This window comes from Sceloporus undulatus, chromosome 2 (assembly GCF_019175285.1).
Source record: "Sceloporus undulatus isolate JIND9_A2432 ecotype Alabama chromosome 2, SceUnd_v1.1, whole genome shotgun sequence".
NCBI classification, from domain to species: domain Eukaryota; kingdom Metazoa; phylum Chordata; class Lepidosauria; order Squamata; family Phrynosomatidae; genus Sceloporus; species Sceloporus undulatus.
Window position 1 is genome coordinate 139,232,143 of NC_056523.1, and position 22,707 is coordinate 139,254,849.

General features: G+C 42.0%; 1 protein-coding gene across 7 annotated transcripts in view; it reads right to left on the reverse strand.

The window, feature by feature from the left end:
- The window catches only part of TMEM94 (transmembrane protein 94), a 105,556-nt gene that overhangs the window by 66,994 nt on the left and 15,855 nt on the right, over positions 1-22,707 (reverse strand). For 4 of the 7 annotated variants that reach the window (XM_042448434.1, XM_042448438.1, XM_042448431.1 and 1 more), the window contains exon 1: positions 5,337-5,474. The exons of the other annotated variants lie outside the window; for them this stretch is intronic. In XM_042448434.1, coding sequence (XP_042304368.1) covers positions 5,337-5,390 — 54 coding nt within the window. In that variant the 5' untranslated portion in view covers positions 5,391-5,474. Of the gene's footprint in view, positions 1-5,336; positions 5,475-22,707 lie in introns of those variants that run through there. 7 annotated transcript variants of the gene reach the window in all.

Sequence of the window (22,707 nt, forward strand, 5' to 3'; positions counted from 1 at the left end):
CATTGCTTATTCCACACTAACATTTTCCTGTTCCACTCTGATATTTCAAGATGAAATGGGCCCGATCTATAGGAACACGATGCTGAAGAAATGCATGGCTTGCAATGGAGCATCAAGTCATGTAATCAGAGTATGGGGCAAATTAAGCAAACCAATGATGCTATGTGCCAATACTACTGTGACAACATAAGATATCCCATGTATATCTGAAGAGCAGTATAGTCACTTCCTAGTAGGCAAAGCATGTAGAGAGATCTTGTAGCACCTTTGAGACTAAGGAACTGTACAGATGGGCAGCATACAGCCACCCCTTTACTGTTGGGTTGTGAAACAAATCACTGGCCTCTGGAGAGCACAAAAAGGAGCGACAAAAAACAGCTCCTTTTTGTGCTCTCCAAGAGGTACCATAGCCACGGCAGCACGGCTTTATGATGCCCCTTCGGCACTGCACCATCTAGATGCAGCGTCAGCATCACACCATGATGGCACCGCCCACAGGCCAATGGCACAAAATGCCGGTCTGTATAGGCCCTATCTGTATAGGCCCTAGGAGTGGAAAGTCCAGAGACAAGCCTATATAAACTGGTTGAATGTGAGAATGTCAAGTGAAATTCAAAACCTTATGGGTATGTAGATGATCTGGCAAGTTCAGTTTTAAGGCTGGTCATTGGGGGACAAAGGGAGGAGGAAGGATGTTGCCTAAAGCCAAGAGAGTAGATAACTATATGAATCATGGAATCAATAAGTGTTGGAATGTAGTGTGGGAAGCAGAGAGGTGATGTGATGAACTGGTTAAGGGCACCCCATATCAGGATGGCGGCTAGATCTTCCTTAAGAAAGAATGGAAAGAGAAATAGCAGAATTGGAATGTATCCACAGTCTCCATTCTATCAGTAGTGAGCTGAATAGAGACAATGGTTTCTTAGAATACTATACACATTTCAACACAGTCTAACCCCCAACGGAATATTATCTGTTCCTGGTGATGTATTCTTCCCAATTTCTCTTACTGCAACTTCCACCTCGTTTTCTAGAATTTGGGGTTCATCTTCATAGGGTTCTTCGTTCCATGTGTCATTAATTTTTAATCTCTTTTATATAGCTCTTCTGTGTATTACAACTGTAATCTTTTTATTTTTTTCTTGGTCTTGTAGTATGTTCCACTTCTTATCATGGAGCTTTCTCACCTTTGGTTTGAATTTCCCTTTGAGATTTCTTATCTTGTGGAAGAGATCTCTCGTTCTTCCTTTTTTGTTACTGTCTTCTATTTCTCTGCATTTATTACAGTAATCCTCTATATCCTTGCACACTAGTTATTGAACAGTTGCTTTCATGGTTCTAATTTTGTTCCTATTTCCCTTTTGTTTTGCTTCTCTTCTTTCCTTTACTGCTTGAAGCATTTCCTCTGTTATCCAATGTGTCCTCTCTTTCTTTTTGGTCTCTGAAAGTGTTTTCTTACATTCTTCTTTGAAAATGTCCCTGGCTTCTGACCATAGTTCTTTGTTCATAGTCAGCTCTGATTTGTACCTGTACGGGAAACTGCAAACGAATACCAGTGGCTGTAGGCCATATTTCAGAGAAAGGAACAGCCAAAACCATCTCTGAGTATTCTTTCCCTAAGAAAACCCTATGAAAATGAATGGGCAACTTGAAGGCGCATGCATACTGAAGAGGGAATTTCAGCAGGTGTTGCTTGTTACTCGGCTGTATGACAAGCAACACTTTCTGAAACGCTTTCTTCTACACAGTTCATTAAAGATACAGGAACCCTCTCTAGTTTTCATTCTGACATCCTTAAACTTGAATAAAGTTACCACATACTTACCTGACTGACTGCCTAGATAGCAGACAGAGGGAACCGAAGGTATAATTCAACCCCAGCTCTGCCTATCCACCATTGGTTGCCCAGGCCTCTGTTCCACTAGCCACAGTAGGCACCAACCTCCACTGTATTCCTGCCATTCAGAAGAAGGGAGCACCATTTCTTTACAACTGTCATGTTGTGCTCCGTAACACAAATTAAGCCTCTCTGAGATGCAATAGATAAATGACAAGGAGTTACTTTGACAACTAACTCTCTGTGCACACTACCAGTTCCATAACTGCCATCAAGGGAGGGGAAGGCACAGAACAATTGGATTCTTCCCACTTGTTGCAGCAAACAGGTGCTACCTTCACCATCAATCTGAGGGACACCATTCCCTCAGAAAAAAATAAATGTAAAGTCATATGCATTTGCAATGGGGAGGAGGGGGTCAAATGCCAAAGAAATAAAACTATTTGTTTTTAAAACAACCATCTACAAAAGTATAGGCACCCGCCCAAAAGGGCAAGGAAAGTAAGGGATTTTTGTTTTCTGTCAAAAAAGAAAAGAAAAGAGGTCACCATTCTGAGGCAGCAGTATCTAATCTCCATGTTCCCAGCAGTTCTCCCTGTCCCTCTGATGGGATGGCAATATCAAAATTCACAACTATTGCCAATCTCACAGTTAGTTTCCCATCATCAGAGATGTTCATCAGCCTCCCACAACCTGCCATACCCTGATAACTTGTAATACAGCTTCCACCATCTCCGGCATCATCAACTGCTAAGGATGGGGATAATGGGCAATGTATTCTAGGTCTAGTAGATCTGGAAGTAGCAGATTGAAGAAGACTCAGCAATAGTGAAAGAGTGGGATTGTGTGGCCCCTCCCATAACCCCTAGCCAGAATTACCAATGGGTAGAGACAACCGTGGCATTCCATCAAGAGGACCAGCCACTGCCCATCCAGCAGAGCAGGCTTGCATAGGAGGATTAAGAGTAAAAGGCAAGCAAGGCCAAAAGAGAAAGCAAAAGGTATACATATTTTACATCATGGGTGATATCCACCATCCACTGTAACCACCTGCCCTTTTCTCCTGGCCTCATTACTGTTGCTTTTTCAGCCCTTCTTCATCTTATACAATAAGCAGATCAGGAAAGAATTAGCAAAGAATGCAGTTTCTTATTACGTAGTCTTATATCCCTAAAGACTAAACAACAAAGCCTTCTCTAGCTCCAAAAATGTGGTAGGACAACAATTCATCCCCACTGAGAAGGAACAAAAGATGGAGCCTAGCTTAGTCCATAGTTTTGGGATCCATTGTAACTTGTGGCACTAAAACATGAAACCATGAGAAAGGGAACATGGGGGCTTGACAGACCACCCCTTTCCTAGTCAGATCGGGGCCGTGGCAACCTCACACCGCAGCCCCGATCCGACTTTTTGAGGAGGCAAAAAGGAGCTGCAAAAATGGCTTCTTTTCTCACCCCTGAAAGGGTGCCATAGCCACTGCGTCATGACTATATGGTGGTCCTTTGGCGCTGCTGCCATGTGGAGTGGCGCATGGAGTCAGGGCACCCTGGGGGGTGAAGTCAGGCATGCGTCATGAGGATGCTATGCCCTGACTCTGCCCCCATGCCAGCCTTTCTGTACATGGCCATAGTTAGCTTGAATTGGCACTTGGGTAATAACATGTATTTCATTCCACCATCAACACAAAAAACTGCTGTATAGGCTACTAGGATCTAGCATTGAGATTTGGAATGAGTGAAAGAAGTATGTATGCCCATGGAATTGCCTGAATTTCAGAGACAGGACTACAAACTACACTAAGCTTTTTTACAGACTAAATGTATTTCATATGCAGGCAGAGCAGCCTACTGTCATTAAACAACCTCAGCAACTTTTCCTTTGCAGTCCCAGATTAGGCGACTTCAAGCCTGCACAACCAGCCAGTGGCACAGATGCCATGAAAGGGCCGAGCAGAAAAGGTGAAGCTGTAGCACATCTAGACAGAAGCAGCTCATTCCATGGACCCAGTTAACACAAATTGCCTTGCATTCTTGATTGCCTCTCAAATGTTGCACTCCACTTCTTTGTAAACCATAAGCAGAGCCACATCATAGCAAAGGGGGCTACAGCACATGACTTCTAATATGAATTTGACATGTGGCACATGCACGCCAAATAGTTGTATACCACTACTGAAACAGAGGGACTCTTAACACTTCTTGTTGGTATGGACCATACCTACAGAACTGCTCAAATGAACATCGATCTCTATCCATTTCCAGAGAAGGAAACTACAAAGGGAAGCCTGATTCCCAACATCCCTCTGGCAAGCAATCACTACTTGCGCAGAAGCCAGCTAACTATAGGAGGACTGAAAAGCCTTCCCTACCACTCAGAATTATAGAACCTCAGCACTGAGCAATTCAGAAGTACAGAACTTCAGCACTTAGCAAAGCAAACTTGATTCAGTGCATCTTACAAACACTTGACCAGATGATTACTAGATCAGCTCAATTCTTGGAAGAAATAAATTTATTATATTTTGAATAACATAATGTTTTAGGGTGGTACAAAGGTAAATTGGATGCCAAATCAGCAGGACAAGCCTTTTGGAGCCAGTAATGCAAACCACAACCTCGGATTGACTCCTTTTTCTTCATTTTAAAAGACTTACAGAAGATGCTGCTTTTACAGGAGGTAGTGTGTTTTGCAGCTTTTTTACTTTGTCCCTGAGGCCCTTCTTGCACACCTGCAGATCACCCAAGGGCTGGATCACTGTGTAGCTAACACATGTACCCATGGGGATTGCTGTTTGCATTCTGGCTTTAAGATGAATTACATAATGTGATATTAAAGCACATATTATTTTATATATTTTCCTAATTGGAAATAAAGGTTCAACTGAGAATTAAACAGACACACACAATCACATGCACATACACATAAATATTTGCATCTGTGCATGTGTATGCACACACAGAGACACAGACACAATTCCTCCCAATGCTGAATGCAATCCTAGATTTATTAATCTACAAGGATGGGTCATTGCCACATTTGCTTCCCCTGAACATCTGGCAATCCTCCAGACCCAGGAAATGTAGCACACACAAATCTTGCTAATTTATGCCATAGCCTTAATCTTCCTCTCCTAGTATACCAGTAGAAAGGGACAGATAGTGATGCAGTGTTCAGTCATGTCAGAGAAGCAGAGAAATCCAAACCACTGAGTAAAATGAAGGATTCATTATAGCTTAAAGCATGACAGATCAGACTACTATACTTGGAGCTGATATCTTCCATGTACTAGAACAACGGCACCAAAAAGAAATAGATTCTGATCCCCACCACATATCAGACATCATTTACTGTGGTTCACCTATCGTGCACTTCCCTCCACATACAGCCTTAAAAGACTGTTATATATTAGCATCTTAGGGAAAGGTACAGGAAAGAAGTGAATAGCCATTTTGAAATTAAATGTTGGGGGGGGAGAGAAGAGCGCAAAAGGTAAACTTACTTTGCCACTTTTGGCTTGCTGGGGCATCCACCAATCTGTCTGCTTAAAAAGCATCAGGGCTAAGACTGCTGCACCACTTGGAACCTTGAACAGCAACTTCCAGTGCTGCTGCTACTCACACAGAGGCAGAGAGCAATAGAGTGAGTGAGAGAGTGCGCAGAGCGCAACGCTGCAGAGAAAGAGAGAGAGAGGAACAGCAGAGTGAAGCACCAAGGCACTGATTAATGCAGCCTGTTGCCAGTCACACTGCTGCATGCTGGAGATGGGGTGAAAAGGGAGGGATGAGAAAAGGGAAAAGCAGAGAAGTTCTTTAGGATCACTCCCCAGATGGGGGCAGATATCCCATGAAATGACCTGCACAGAGGGCAGAAATGTATGCTCGAGCATGGGATGATACTGGTGACAGGCTAATCAATTTAGAGCTGCAAGGTTCTGGAAAGCGTACAAATTCAGCAAGGAAAAAGCATTGACTATGCTAGTCGAAGCTGGAAAGGCAAAGTGAAGAGGAGGAAAACCATCTTGGGAACAAGGAATACCTGTGAAGAGTTGCAGATATGTAAATCTAAAATGATCTCTTCAGAGAGCTAGCACAAAGCTGGGATTTTTCTAAAGCTGTTTCAAGTATATCAAAGCAATACAGTTCAAGAAGAGGTGCCCTTCAATTTGCTAGGCAGTGTTGGTATTTCTTATTACTATTTCTTCCTCCTTCCTGAGAGGCTGCTTGCTCCCAGCAGGTATTCCCAACAGTAATCAGGAAGAAAACAGCAGCAAGTCCCCCTCACAGCATCAAATATTCATGACATCTCAGGAGGAGACTCCAGGGGAAGGTGCAATGCAGGTTTATTAATAGCAACCCTATTGTGTCTGGGACTTTGCCACTGACCAAGACTTGAACGGTGGCAGCGGAAGCAACAGGGGTGATAGCGGTAGGAGCAAGCCAAGGACTCTAGGCCAATAGACACCAGACAGTCACAGACGAAAGGAAAAGAACCAAAAAGATAAAAGGTTGCAAAATAAGAAAGAACCACAATTACTGGAGACAAGCCCATTCCACACTGCAGCCTCTCTCAGCCTATTCAGACAATCACAAATACGTCCCTATGCATGGGTTACTTTTGCCATCTCCTCTGTGCCCAGGAGGATAGAGAGACAGGTTAAATCTTTGTTGATACAAAGGTCCAAGTTAAATAAGATCTCAATCCTATCACAAAAATTGTCTGTCATAAAGGTGAAGACAAGGCTGTCTAAACTATTTATGGTTTCAAGTCCTCATATTTTTGACCACGAACAAGTGACTTCCACAAATAGTTCTGGTTTAGGCATCTTTATGCTATGCAAATATTACGTTTTTCCTGCAAGCTCTAAGACATCCTGCCCCAATCTGTTTTGAATTGTATCTCTCATGAACCCCATCCAAAACTGACAATTGTGGAAGATTATGGAAGCTGGAACTTCAAAAAAAAAAATCTGGAGAGAATTAAGATGGAGAAGGGCTGCTTGATGGGAAAAAGAAATCACTTGTTGCCTTCATGAAACATTCAGCAGGAGCTCTCTGACAATTTCACTGTCAGGTTCTGGTTTATGAAGTGCACAGGAGGAGGCAAAATACAGAATGCAAAGACAGATTCCTGGTCCCAAGCATTTCAGTGTCTAGGACAGCCTGAGGCAGCTCTCTAGACAAGAAGGTTCACTGCCAAACTTTCCCCTTTTAAGCTCCCCAAATGCCACAGGCAACCACAACCCTCTTCACACCAGCAGTGGTTTTGGATGAATGTGATGCTGGGTATGCCCAGGGCTAGCATCCCCCTCACCTTTAAACTTAAGCACCACTTTCTCCCCTACACAGTCTCCTTTCCGCCCTCCCATACACAGGCAAAAATATACCCCTTTCCCCATATCTCAGCATGTAGGGATGTTGCTGTTAACTGCCCTCGAGTTAGCCTTGATTCATGGCGACCTTGTGGATGAAACATCTCCAAGCCCTCCTATCCTCCACTGTTCTGCTTAAGTCCTATAGGTTCAAGCTTGTGACCTCCCTAATTGAGTCTAGCCATCTAGTGTGCAGTCTTCCTCTCTTTCTACTGCTCTCCACCTTTCCAAGCATTAATGTCTTTTTGAGTGATGCCTTCTCATGATGTGGCCAAAGTACAATAGCCTCAGTTTCAAGTGAGCTCTCATCCTGCATTTCAATTATTTGAAATGACTATTGCTCTTCTCAGTGGCAACCAAGTGTGTGTGTGAGAGAGAAGTGTACAATTTAAACAAAGAGGGTGGCACACATGGATGGCTCTCTCTATCCCAATCAAGGACATAGGCCAATTTACTGAGCAGCAGATCCGAAAGATGTGCCCTCAAGTCATCTGTCGACTTATGGTGACCCCATGAATAAAATAATAAAATAAATAAAACTTTTATTTATATCCCACTTTTCTGTGACAGGACAATCAAAGCAGCTTACAACACGTTAAAATCCACATTTACAAATTTATGTCCCAAATTCCCCCCCTTAAAACAGGATTAAACAAGTTACAATTAAAACATCTGTTAAAAACACAATAAAAAATACAGTGAGGACAGAGCGGTGGGTTGATACATGATGTGGGGGGCAGTCATTCTGTGGCCATGAATTTCGCAAGGGTTTTCTTTTCTTCTTTGGAGGTTAATTTTTATTTTTAGTAGAAACAGGCTAATTTACAATCAAAACAATATACACTCAAAGATAAAGAAACAAAAGAATGAAAAAGAAAAGATCAAGAAAAAAAGAGTGGGGGAAAGACATAGAACTAATACATATTGAGACTCTGCCCCCCACCATCCTGACTGTAAATAAAAGAAAAATCAAAAAAAGGAAAAATAGTATTCTACCATTACAGATCCAACAAAACAATCCTACTAAAATTACTAATAACCATAGCCACAGATTATTACATTATTAGATTTCTTATTGCCCAAAAAAATCCATAAACAGTTTCTAATCTTTCAAGAAGTCTTCAGTTGGCTTATCCTTTAGAACCCACATTAATTAGACTATTTGGATTAATCCATTAAGCAAATTTTAAAAAAATAGGGAACATATCTATTATAGAAAAGGATTCACGACACTGAGTTTAGATATAAATATCTTCAACTGTCTTTTAGTCCAAATTACACTGTATAAGCATCCATTAAGAAGCCAAGCCCTTCCTCCAGTCCATCTGCCTTGGTCCAGGCCTTGGAGGTGGAGAAGAACTGCTGGACCTGATCCCATTCCCCACCACCACTCCCTTCTCCTTTTGTGTCGTGTCTTCTTAGATTGTAGCCTGAGGGCAGGGAACCATCTAACTAAAAGATTGTATGTACAGTGCGTGTAATTTAACAGCGCTATATAAATAAAGGTTAATAATATAATAAGTAAGAATAAAATAATAATAATAATATATTTTTTAAAAAGTCTGAGGTAGTCTCCCTTGATCTTCCTTAATACCTTTACTGGAACATTTATCCTTATTAGGATCAACAAGCCCATTCCAATCATTCATGCAAATCCGATTTTGTAGGTCTAGTTCAGATCCCTTTAAATGAACCAATGTTCATATAATGTTGAGTTCTCATTATTGGGGCCATAAATATGCATCAAATGCATTATCTTGCCATTCCAGTTGCTTTCCACAATTACACATATGCCTTGTCCAGCTTCAATTTGGGCTGTAATGTTTGATTTTTATAAAAGACGACACTTCGTTTATTTTATTCTTGTTTGCAGACACAAATTCTTGGCTCAGATTTCTATTTTACACAAATTCTTTTAGGAATTTCTTTAAACATAATTACACTGGGCCCGCATCATACGCTGGAAGTCGCACCGGAAAAAAGCCTTGCACGCCCCAGAAGAAGTAATGGGGTGCGCGATGCTGCATGGCAGGCACGAGCCCCATTACTTCCAATGGGGCACGAGCTTACGCGTTTTTTCTTTTACGCGGTGGGGCCGGAACGGATCTCTCGCGTAAAGAAAGGGTGCACTGTATTTCACTCTCATTTATTTTAGGCTTTTTCTTCAAGCGCACACTCCGTATTTCATCTCTGATGCTTTTATGAGTGAAATGACTTAATACATCTCTTAGTTTTTTCCTTTGTACATAAGCAGAGTTTTGACTATCTATTGCTTCTATCTTCTTATATAATTCTTCATCACAATTGTTTATATAATCCACCAAAGTTTACAAGACTATTTAAGTCAGTCAGGCCTTCTGGAATTGCTCAGAATCTATCCGTATTTACTCAACTATGTATAAGTCGAGATCAGGTTTTAGGGCCAAAATTATGGATTTTGCCATGACCCATGGATAGGTCAAGGGTAAAACTTGGAGTCTCCTTCTGTGTGTGTATGTGTGTGTATGACAAGAGAGATTCTCACTGATGCTTTTTGCTTCATGGTTTCAGCTTTCATTTCAGCCAGACACGTGGGGGGAAGAGGGACTCTTAAACAAATAGCGTTATCAATCAGTCACCCAGGACTCTTTCTGGTTGGCTCCAGAGAGAAATAAATTCCTCTCTGCACCGCATCAGGAAATCTGAAAGAGCTGCTACCACATTACCATAGTGACCCATAAATAAGTCGACCTTGAGTTTCGGGGTCAATTTGGGGGTATAAATTTTTAAACTTATAGACAGTATATATGGTGATCTGTTTTTCCTTTTATATTAAATCATCATCATAATTCTATCCTGTGCCTTTTTCTGATCCTTCTGTAAAATGTCCATTCCCTTTAAATGAACAGGAATCTCCTGTTCGTGTTTGTGTGTAATTGGTGCAAAATTCTGAACTGACACCTTGATCTCTCTGAACTGTTTTTCAGCAAGCTCTTTAAAAGTATGCACGTGTCTTGCAATTTCTAATCGTAATGTGTCCAGTTTCTTCTTTAAATTCCAATTACTTTCAGTTACACCTTTATTCAAGGGTAAATATGATTAGACACCTCCGGTATTAAATCTTGAATTTTAATGAGAGCAGGGTCAGTTTCACCTAGCCCACTCTGGACATTTTTCTGGTAGCCATGTTTATGATGCCCTGTAAATCACTCTCTAAATTCATGTGTCAGAGGCAGTATTTATTTCCCCTTTTCTAAAAGATGGCTTCCATATAGACCTTTTAATTGTTTAAGTATTGCAGACACCAATTCTATTTCTTCTTTCCAGTCCAAATTGCCACTTAGTTTGATCATCAATTTTTGAGCACTGAGCTATCAGTTTCTTTTAGTTCTCAGTTTCACTTTAAAATACTTCTTAATGGAGATTGTACTTCGAATCTTTATGACGCAAAATATTTGTATTCAACTGAACATAATAAAACACCAACAAAGGGGGGGATGCATCCCTGTTCAGCATAGGCCATCCAAGGTCCTTCAATATTGTAAATCTTTGTTTGAAAAAGCTTTTGTCTAGATGAATTTAATGAATCCTTCAACTGAAACAGACCAGCAAAATAAAGCAGCTTCTAGCCACTTTAAATGCAGGGCATTTATATGACACACACCTTGGAAAGTGGGTGGAAACCAGAATGAAGCAGTGCTCTGGGACTAAAAATCAGAGCAAAAAGAAGCTGCGATACTCCAGCATAGCTCAGAAAATGCTCATCTTTGTGCCTGCATATAAACAGCCCAGCATCATGCAGGACTGAGGCAAAACAACAACAACAACAAAATGAAAGTGCAGCAACTCCAATGGATATAATTATACAATGGACACAAACCAGACAGTCCAACAGGTGGGTGTGGGGTGAAGGGGACATATATACGGGACCTCCAAGATTGTGCTTTGCCAATGTATGACTTGCACACCAATGCCCTGTACCAACAACATGCATCTGTGTGGTCAATCCAATGGAATGGCATCTGGGTGGGACATGGGAGGTAATTGGAGGTAGAAGGCAATGTATTTGTGCAATGGTTCGCATGCATGGTGAGGAGGCAACAAATAATTACCCAGCAGTGTGGCTTGACGCTGCACATGTGGTTTGCCCATAGGTGTTGGCCAGCCGTGGGAGCAGGCCATGGGAACAGTGGGACTTCAACCCGCCTTTAGAAAAAGCAGGATTGAACTGCTTTTTCTTGCCCATCTGCTCCAGCACCTTGTGATCCATCAGCTTTGTAATGGGGAATGCTGTCATTTCCAGACACACATCTCTTCCTGGGGGTGGGGCGACATTATCCAGGAGACTATATTTCTGCCCTTCTGGAATCCTTCTGTATCTTTATATGCTTAAAGATAATATTAAAACCTGCAAAACTGGAGCAGCATATGCAATAATGCTAAAGACAGTCCATATTGGTTAAGGCTCATTTCATAGGGTTTTCTTAGGCAAGGAATACTCAGAGATGATTTTGCCAGGTCTTTCCTTTGAAATATAGCCTGCCACTTCAAGTATTTGTTGGGAGTCTCCCATTCAAGTACTAACCAAGACTGACCCTACTTAGCTTCCAAAATTAGACAGGATCTGGTGCCCTTCAGGTAGTTATGCCCTTTTTTGGTTTAAATGTTCATATGTATTTATTGGAAAGATCAAACAAGAACACAGAGCAAACAAATATGTACTAACTGAGTAGGTCAAGTACATGTTTTGAATGGGGGGAAATTCCCTGAACTAGTTTCTGAAATCCCTGGTTAACACAGCCCTTCCTAACTGGAGGGCTTCTGATGCAGTCAGACTACAATTCCCATCATTCCCAGCCAGCTCTGTTGCATGGCCAACAAAAGCTTGGTTGACTTGAGAAATCAAACCACTTGCACATAAAACATCTAAGAGCAAAGTTCAAGAAAAGAAGAAGAGTGTTTGCTGTGCTGTTTAAGAAAGAACACAGCAAGGAGGGGAGAGGAGGAAAAAGAAAGGAAATAAAATAAAAGAGAGAAAGAGAGAGAGGCAGCATCTTTCTCCAGGGCATTATGTTTCCTAGACAACACACTCCTTAACTGCACAAAGGAACAAAGTGTCTTGCACGACACAGATTCACCACATATACACTCTCTCACACACAAACCACACCATCCCCCTTTGCCCAAACACAATTCCTAGAAAATAATCAGGCAGCTGAAACACAGCTATTCACTGTAACCAGGACACCACCAGGAAAAGGGGAAACAGCACTCCAGGAGCCAGGACTAGAAAACTTTCATACACACACAGCTCCTATAAACACTCAATACTTATTTCAGCAGGTGGGGATTTGATAGCAATGCTGCTGGCAGTTCAGACTGTGGAGTCATAGGATGTTCTCAGAAAAATCCCTGCTTCACAAAGCATGGCATCCTTGTTTCTGAAATCCTAAGGAAAGTCCTTCAGACTCTCTTCATCAGTCACCTTAACAGACTGGCCTCCTAGATGCACTGGCCCCTTTCCCTTCATGAAAAAAAAACCTTCTTTCCCGCAATAAAAGGATACATTACATTACAATATGAGTTATTATCCTCTCTCCTAGCAAATAGCAGTTGCAGGATAATTGTTTATTTGTTTGTTTGTTTATTTATTTAAATACCAGTTGCAGGATAATTGTTCAGCCATACAAAAGCATCCCACTTGATGAAGGGTAGTTGCCTACGGGGCCATTCACATTACCTTTTACATCGGTTTTGAAATCGATTCTTCCACATGAAGTTCATATTGGGCCCGATTCTGTCACAATCCATGTCGAGGCTTGCACAAGGAAATGCCCCTTACCCCAGGGTATCCAGAAGCGGGCTAAAATCCGTCTTTTCTCAAAAGACCCGGGTTCCACGAAATATGAACTTGCCCTCGATCATGATCGGGGCAAATTCTGGGAGGGATTAAGGTCTGAGGGAGGGCAGAGGTCAGAGCATTCCCTCCCCTCATCGGAGGGGAGGGGGAGAAGGAGGAGGAGGAGGAGGAAAGAGCTGAAGAAAAAAGGGGAATCTGGAGGCAAAGGGTGACAGGAGGCAAAAAGGGGGTGACTGATGGGGTCAATTCAGGGCAGGTCAGGGGGGGGCAGAAGAGGCCAAGCTTCTGCTATCCATCAGGGACCATTTCCCTTTGATTTTGATTTTTTTTAATTATTTTTGGCAAAAAATGTGCATGTTTGTAGTTAAAGATATATAGATATATATAGATATATAGATAGATCGTGAGCAGGAGCAAGGGTCAATTCAGGGCAAATCAGGGCACTACAGCAAGGGAAGCCTCTGCTATCCAGCAGAGACCTTTTTCCTTTGGATTTTTTAAAATTATTTTTGGCGAAAAATGCGCATATTTGGAATGACTGCTGCAATGAGAATGAATGGCCCATTAGAATTCGAATGTAATGTTGCAACTTGGCAAATTGATACAGCTGTTGCTACTGTCTTCAGGGGTAGCCTATTTTTTCCTTTGGAATGACTGCTGCAAAGCGAATGAATGTTAGAAATCGAATGTAATGCTTCTCTTTCCAATTAGACAAATTGATACAGCTTTTGCTACTGTCTCTAAGGAATTCAGGGGTAGCCTAGGGAAAACCACAAAAAATGTATCCTTTTCTGGCATTTATTGTTGTTGTTGTTGTTGTTGTTGTTGTTATTATTATTATTACTACCTGTGTATGAGGCATTCTGGGGTGCCAAGGGAGTAGGATACAGGCTACAGAGATGGCACTAGCTTTCATTTTGGGGTTGAAAATGGGGCCAAGGGCAGATCATAATCTATAACACTGACCCAAATGCCCACAACACACATACACTCCAGAGGTTTTTAAATTTGACAAGTGGTGCCTGATCCTTTAAAAAAAGGGAGGGGTGGAAAGCACACTTCTGATGCCCCTATCAGTGCTGGAAACGTCACCTATGACCATCGCGGAACTAACTTTGATTGACAGCCAGGCACCTTCACCTTAAACCCGAATTCTCCAAGAGGGCATTCGTATTAAAATGCCCCTGATTGGTAGTCAGCACTTGCTTCCGGAGAGATTCGGGAGGGAGCCCCCCGAATTTGACCAGTCCATTCCAGAGCAATGCCACCAGTGTGAATGAGGCCTACGTGTGCATCTGAGAGATGCTCAGTCCAAAAGAAGAAAATCAGAGAGGCAACCTCATGTGCCAGAAATCGCACATGGGATGGAGCAGGGGGCGGTAAAACCCATTCTTTAAATATAGATATAAAAGGATGGGGAAGAGATGCCTGAAGAATTTAAGTCATTCATTTCTACTTCTGTTCACACTTACAGTAACACATTGAAAAAAATGAATTTCAAAAAGTGGCATAGACCTGTGTTGCTTTCCATTTGTTCGTGGCCGTGTGTCCCTGCACATGTCTGGATTCATTTCATATATTTTCATATACTGTGTGGAGCTATGTCACACACACAAAAAAAATCAAAACACCACCCTGATTGTCTTTCAAATGTTCTGGCTCTGCAACATACAGAACAATTGACATATCAGAATGTCTTGCAAGGTTGCAAATCACATTTGAATCCTAAAATGCTATTTTCTGATATCTGGAGCTAAACTTTATAAAACACACACACACAGTGGACCCTTCATATTAGCTGGAGTTAGGGACACAGGACCCCCATGAAAGTAGAAAAACAGAAAATAACAAAAACGCTACTTTTTAAATGTGAGATAACAACTCTCTAAGAATTTTTAAGTCCTCCAGCACAACTCTATGGACAATATCTGTCAGAAGTCGACCACAGAATTGTACTGGAGGACCTACAAATGCCTAGAGAACTGTTTTCTTTATGAATATTTAGATCCTCCAGCATGACTTCTGGCAGATGTTCTGACAGAGTCGCACTGGAGGAACTAGAGATTCCTAGAGAGAACATGAGAAATGGGCCCTAAAACCAATTAAGCTGGAAATCTCTCTGGAAACCAAGATTATTAAACTGACACGGTCATACTTTGGCCACATCATGAGGAGGCATGACTCATTGGAAAAAACAATGTTAAGAAAGGTGAAGGGAAACAGAAAGATAGGAAGGCTGTATGCTAGATAGATGGACTATTAAAGAGGTCACAGGTATGGGTTTACAGCAACAATGCAGAGCAGTGGAGGACAGGGAGTCTTGGAGATGACTCATCCACAGGGTCGCCATGAGTCAAGTCGACTTGAGTGTGGTTAACAATAACAACAAGAAATACATACAGACTATATGTACACACAGTATACCAATAAAACATCTATTTATTTGTGGAATCTAAGTGCACACACAGTCTATCAACAATACCTCTATCTATTTCTGGAATCTAAGTCCACGTGGACATGCAAAGTTTATATCCAGCACTTGGATTAGATGGGAAATTCTTCATTAAAACTGTAGAGCAGTGGTTCTCAACCTTCCTAATGCTGCAATCCTTTAAAACAGTTCCTCATGTTGTGGTGATCCCCAACCATAAAATTGGTGTGTGGTGTCTCGGTTCCTAAGACCATCAGAAATATGTATTTTCTGATGGTCTTAGGCAGCCCCTGTGAAAGAGTTGTTCGACCCCCAAAGGGGTCATGATCCACAGGTTGAGAACCACTCCTGTAGAGGAAACAGGCCCCAGATCCTCAAGTGAGATGGAGGAGAAAGTGGAAAATGTAAGAAAGTTAGTCAAGAAAGTTAAGGATGATGCCAAAAAAGGGCAGTAGCAGGGAGAAATAAAGGCAAAGTGGACACCAAGCTGGGTTGTGGAAAGACAGCATGCAACCAAATTTTGTATATATAAACATAACATTATTTATAGTACAAGGTTTGTAGAAGTACTATACAGCACATAAATAAAGTATATTGTATAAATACTGAACATACACCAAATGCTAAGCTTGTTTTATGCATTTAAAAAAAACCTTTACATGAAGAGCTTGTAACAAGATACATTATGGAAACAAAATCTGAAAATTGTGAAACAGAAACACGTATAGAATAGAAAAAAAATGAGCTCCATCCCTCCCTATGAGGAAGCAAAGTGCTGCCCTTTTTATTGTGCTGAGTGTCACAGATGCAGGCAATAGGTATCCATGGGACATAGTGAACTCCAATGTTGCAGCACATGGGAGTTTCCATGTCTCTCCTTCCAGCCCAATACTGACTGATCACATAGAAAATATCATTACCCTGAACAATGAATTAAGGGAGTTTCATCAGATCTCCTAAATGTCTGGGCTTAAAGCAAAGACAGCTTGAAAAGCCCCGAGAAAACACCTACGTGAACATGAAGATAAGATTTTAAACAGGAAATGAAATCCCACTGCATCACTTAAAAAAAAAAATCACAGAACCAGAATTAAGAGAGACAGGAGGAAGAACACCAAAACAGAACTTGCTAGCAAAAGGCCTGAGTAGACAGGCCAAAATAAAGCTTCTTCGGGCCACTTTGGAGGTATGCTGTTTAAATGACACATGCATCTTAAGAAGCCCAAAGCTATACCAAACTATGCTCCAGTTTTTACGATTGGAGCGTGGCTTTCGTGCAGCCTCTTAGGATGCATGCGTCATTTAAACAGCACACTTCCCAAGTGACCCAAAGCAGCTTTATTTTGGCATGTCTGTTCGGGCCCAAAGTTACATGGTGGTAGCCAAGTTCCAGGAATCCAGGACAATGTTCTTCCACCAGGGCCCACCATGGCCACACATTGCCTCTGAAATTGCAAACATAAAAGAAGCAGGTTTTGGAGCTTCTAAAAAAAAGCCTGAGAAATCACAATTTGACAATTCTTGTTACACCTGGGGTGCACATCCAAAAGAGAGCACCTTTTCTGCCCCCTTCAGAGTGACTACTAAGTATGCTATAGGGAAGGCGAAAAAACAAAAGATTTTAAAATAACAGATAACTAGACTATGTTGGAAGATTTTTGCATTCCCTTTCCCCCTCCTTAGATAGATAGGGATTTCCTGCATGCAAACTCTCTCTCTCTCTCTCTCTCTCTCTCTCTCTCTCCCTCTCCTTCAAACTAACCAGCAGACTGGAGGAGGGCAAACGTTGTGCCCATCTTCAAAAAGGGAAAAAAGAGGATCCAACAATTATCGTCCAGTTAGTCTGACACAATATCAGGAAACATTCTAGAGCAGACCATTAAACAGAGAGTCTGTGAACATCTAGATGGCAATTCCATAATCACAAAAAGTCAACATGGGTTTCAGAGAAACAAGTCATGCCAGACAAATCTGATCTCTTTCTTTGATAAAATTACCAGCTTGGTAGATGAAGGGAATGCTGTGGATATAATATATCTTGATTTCAGTAAGGCCTTTGACAGGGTTTCCCATGACATTCTTGCAAACAAGCTTGTAAAATGTAGGCTAGACAAGGCAACTGTTACATGGATTTGTAATTGGTTGACCGGCCGAACCCAAAGGGTGCTCAACAATGGCTCCTTTTCATCCTGGAGAGAAGTGACCAGTGGGGTCTCACAGGGCTCTGTCCTGGGCCCAGTGCTATTCAACATCTTTATCAATGACTAGGATGACAGAATTGGGGACATAATCATCAAATTTGCAGATGACACCAAATTAGGAGGAATAGCTAATACTCCAGAAGACAGGATCAAAATTCAAAATAACTTGAATAGACTAGAAAGCTGGGTCAAAGCTAACAACATGAAATTCAACATGGAGAAATGTAAGGTACTGCACTTAGGCTGAAAAAATGAAATGCAGAGATATAGGATGGGGGACACCTGGCTGAGATTACATGTGAAAGGGATCTGGGAGTCCAAGTAGACCACAAATTGAACATGAGTCAACAGTGTGATGCAGCAGCTAAAAAGGACAATGCAATTTTAGGCTGCATCAATAAATGTATATTGTCTAGACCAAGAGAAGCAATAGCGTCACTATATTATGCTTTGGTCAAGCCCCACTGGAATATTGTGTCCAGTTCTGAGCACCACAATTCAAAAAGAACATTCAGAAACTGGAGAGTGTCCAAAGGAGGGCAACTAAAATGGTGAAGGGTCTGGAAACTATGTCCTATAAGGAATGACTTAGGGAGCCTGGAGAAAAGAAGGTTAAGAAGCAGTATGATAGACCTGTTTAAATATTTGAAGGGATGTCATATTGAGGAGGGAGCAAGCTTGTTTTCTGCTGCTCCAGAGAACAGGACCCGGAACAATGGATGCAAGCTACAGGAAAAGAGATTCCACCTCAACATTATGAAGAACTTCCTGACAGTAAGGGCTGTTTGACAGTGGAACACACTTCCTCTGAGTGTAGTGGAGTCTCCTTCCTTGGAGGTCTTCAAGCAGAGGCTAGATGGCCATCTGTTGGGGATGCTTTGATTTGGATTTCCTGCATGGCAGGGGGTTTGACTGGATGGCCCTTGTCGTCTCTTCCAACTCTACGATTCTATGATTCTATGAACCATGTGATTTAGGTCACCCCCCCCCCCTTTTTGAGACTAAGAATCTGTCAAAGATTTTCAACTGAACTGTTGGTCCTCTATCTTCTTCCTCTCTCAACTTTCTTTGGAAAGATGGTGAGATAAATATTTCATCTCACCCTAAACTATTAACTAGCTAGATTAGGATATATCCTTTTGTGTAAATATAGATTAAACCCATTAGTAAACTTTTGCTTGAACTACAAGCCACTTGTGTTGTTTTTTGAGCCACTCTCAGTTCTTAGGGAAGCATAGGCGTGTTACAGACCGCCCGTTTGGGGCAGCCTGTAACTGGCCCTTTCCCTGCCGGATCGGGGCCTCAGCTGCCACAGCAGCAGCCTCTGAGGCCCTGATCCGCCACTTTCCATGCCACGGGGAAGCGGCAAAAGGCGCTGGAAAGGAGTGTCCTTGGGGCTTCGTGCCCCAAGACACCCGATGGCAGCAGGGATGCGGAGAAAGGAGCCACTTAGCCCCTTTCTCATTTGCGTTGCTGGCGCAGCCGTGTAGAGGCTGCGCCAGCGATGCAAACTGTGGAAGGAGCTCCGAAACGGAGCTCCTTCCAGGGCCGTGGCAAGGGCGCCCCAGGCGCCCTCGTGGGGCCCGACTACGTCACTTCCGCGCCATCCCATTTGGAGGCGGCACAGTCATGACGTAGTCATGGCGGCGCCCATGTGTATAGGGTGCCGCCATTTTCTACGTGCTCTGCGCGTATTAGGGTTAGGGGCATCAGGAAGTAACGCCCCTTTCTAACCCTAGTACGCGCAGAGCGCGTACTTTACACCTGTATGTAACGGGCCATGGTTAGACAAAGGCACATTTCTGCTACTCTGCTGATTTAAAGCTAGATCCTAACAGGCCTGACTTTGATCTTTTTGATATTTAAATGTTTTTGTTTCCTTACTAAAGCCTGAAGCCTTGGGAAACTTAAATTACCCTACTGTTAAAGCGAATTTCAAAGATTTCTGGCTGACCTCTTAGGATATTTGCTCTCTTATTCTTTTGTGTCTGGTTCTTAGCCAGGACTGGGTGCAAAGCTAAGCCACATCTGAGAACAATTATTCTTAGCCAAGATTGGCAACAGATGTGTATGGATGGCAGAAACTAGACAGCAAATCCCATATCTTTCAAAATAGCAAGTTCTGCAATGACATAGCAGGTGCAGAACAGGAGGTCTCTTGAACTACCAACCCCTAGAGAGGAGCCTGCCTGAAGTTAACACATAATAGCTGCAGGATGGCAAGTATGAGGTTTGTGACAGAAAATGGTTGCAAAGCTGCCCTGTCCAAAATATATACAAGGCCTTATGCATTGAAATAATGGCGAGCAGTATAGCCAGGAAAGGGAAAACATGGCTCACTCTACAACATAGTGCAAATTATGGCAAAAGTAACTGATCATATAAACCAATGACTATTAAATACTTGATTACTCAAACAGCTCCTTTGACTTTCAGACATCTATACTATACTAATGACATAAATTTACCATTCACAATTGCTATTCTGCAATTGTGGAAAACACAATTTCTGTGTATAGTATGAGGCAATCACTCTGGTTGAAAGTACTGTTTCATAGATATGGTTACTATTGACCCAAGTAATAGAAATGCACTTCTGTCTTCATAAAGACTTGCACCATACTGAGCAATGACATAAAGTGTCTTTACATTTCAGTAGTTCAGAAATAAACATACCACTGTCTGAGGTCATGAAAACATTCCTATAAGTAGTAATTTCCATATGTCTCAGACTGATCAATACCAAAGTAGGTCACTCAGCCATTATTAGCCAGCTTGGTTATCTGTATTGGAATGTCGCCTCTACTCCTCTTAGATTATTAGGGCAGAAGAACTCCACAATTCAATGGCAAAATGTGTCAACTGCCCAGACAAAGATACTGTACTACTGTATTTTTCCATCCCTCAAAACCTCAAAGTAAAACGCCACACAGCTGTGGCTAACGCATATATTCACACTCTACTCAGCAGATACTGAGTCTAGTGCAGATTCTGAGCCTGTACAAATAACAAAATAGCCCAAGGCAAACTCTATTGTTCTGTGGCAACTTAGCACCTGTACCAACCTAACAATGGCAAGCAGGCTTTTATCTTAGATCAATCTTCTCCAAAATTGATGTGTAGTACTTCCAGATGTATTAGACTACAACTTTCATCTTCCCAAACCAACATGTCTAACATTGAGATGATGGGAACTGTAGTGTGCTAGCTTAGGAAAGGCTGTTTAAGATGTGGCTTTTATGAGTATCATTTGCATCTACAATCTGAAAAGAAAGAATGTTAAGATAACTTTAAAGTAAGAGCTATAGAGCAGCTGTGGGAAATATGTGACCCTACAGATGTTGTCAGACTGCTGGTCCCAGCATCACCCCTAAGTGTTGACTAGGCTGATAGAGGCTGCAGTCCAACAGCATCTGGATGCCACACACTTGCCCCTCCTGATGTGTAATCTGTTAATGTTAAGTGTGTCAGTCCAGTCCAGTCGCCATGAGGAATAAAGGGCAGTATAGGGATCCCTCTGCTTGGTAATCCTGCATCTCAGAGCTCCTCGTCATCTGCAACAGAGTGTAAGTGCCACTGACTTTTTGCACTCTTATTGCTGTTCTCACCCTGCCAAGCTCAACAGCAGATGACACACAGAATGTTGTGCAAAGAGGGAGACTTTTCTGAAGAATGGGGACAGAAATCCGTTGACTGCTGTAGCCACATCCTCTTTCATTCTCTTCCTGCCCACCTCAGCCCTTCATTTTCCTGTTGCCCCAGCAAATGCCTTCCATCATCACACAACCAAATAACGGTTGACATCAGGTTGTAAATTAACTAAATTACAGTCTAAATTACACTATCGGAATTCACTTCTAGGGTCTTTGTGGAGGTCAGAATTCTGTACCAACCATACAACAACCAAAATCCTTCCCTAAAACCACACCTTTTCTCTGCTGTACCCCCTCCCACCAAACATGGCACTTTCCTGTCTGGCGATAAGCAAGAGGAGAGGCAAAGAAGCATCCTATGTTCTTGCAGCTGGACATTCTATGTGAATTATGTCACTGCAGCTGGATGAACTGTGACAGGCATTCTCCAAGATCTCAAAGGGGCTGTTTGGAGGCCCCTGAGCATGATACAATTGCTGTGCATCAAGGTATAGGAAAACAGTGGAATGCTTTTCAGTTGCTCCCCTTACTCTCCACCAACCAGGAAATGGCCATGGGGAGGGGGCATCTGGGAGGTTGGATAGGAGGCTATTGTAATTGCACATGTGTGTTAAGTCTCCCAATCCAGGATCTCAGTCAATATCTCATTTAAAATAAAAAATAAAAAATGCCATGGGACACTAAGAGAACCTGGCAGTTTTATTCCCTCTTTAACCAAGAATGGATTGCAGATAAGTTAATCACAGATAAGCCATCTCTTTCAAGAGAGCAATGACAAAGTATATCTAACACTTCTAACTTCTTCCTACCTATCACCTGCAAAACCAGACATAGAAATGGTGCTCCTCTATGGTGCAAACAAGCCACAAAGAACAGATAAAGTGCCTTAATAAGTTGTATAACTGTTGCACAATAATACTGCAAACAGAATGGAAAAGCCAAGCAGAGAGTGCCATAATCCTATCCTTGCTACCAGCGTTCCAAATAAATAATTCTTTCTGGAAAGATTTTACAGGCCAAGAAACTATGGAGACAGCATCATGAATAAAGCTTAATTCCCAAATGTACTCTCAGACAAATATCTTCACCTAACTTCAGGAAGCCCTGGTGGTAGAGTGGTTAAATGCCAGTACTGCAGCCATTCACTCACAGCCATAAGGTTGTGAGTTTATTCCAGCCAGGGGCTCCAGGGTTGACTCAGCCTTTTATCCTTTCGTAGGTTGGTAAAATGTTTGTTCGGGGCAATTAGTTTACACTTTGTAAACTGCTTAGAGACTGCTTAGTTCAGTATGAAGCAGTATAGAAATGTAGCTGCTATTGCTATTTGTAGAATCTATTTCTAGCAACAAAATTCTCACTATCTTTTGGAGTAATTAAT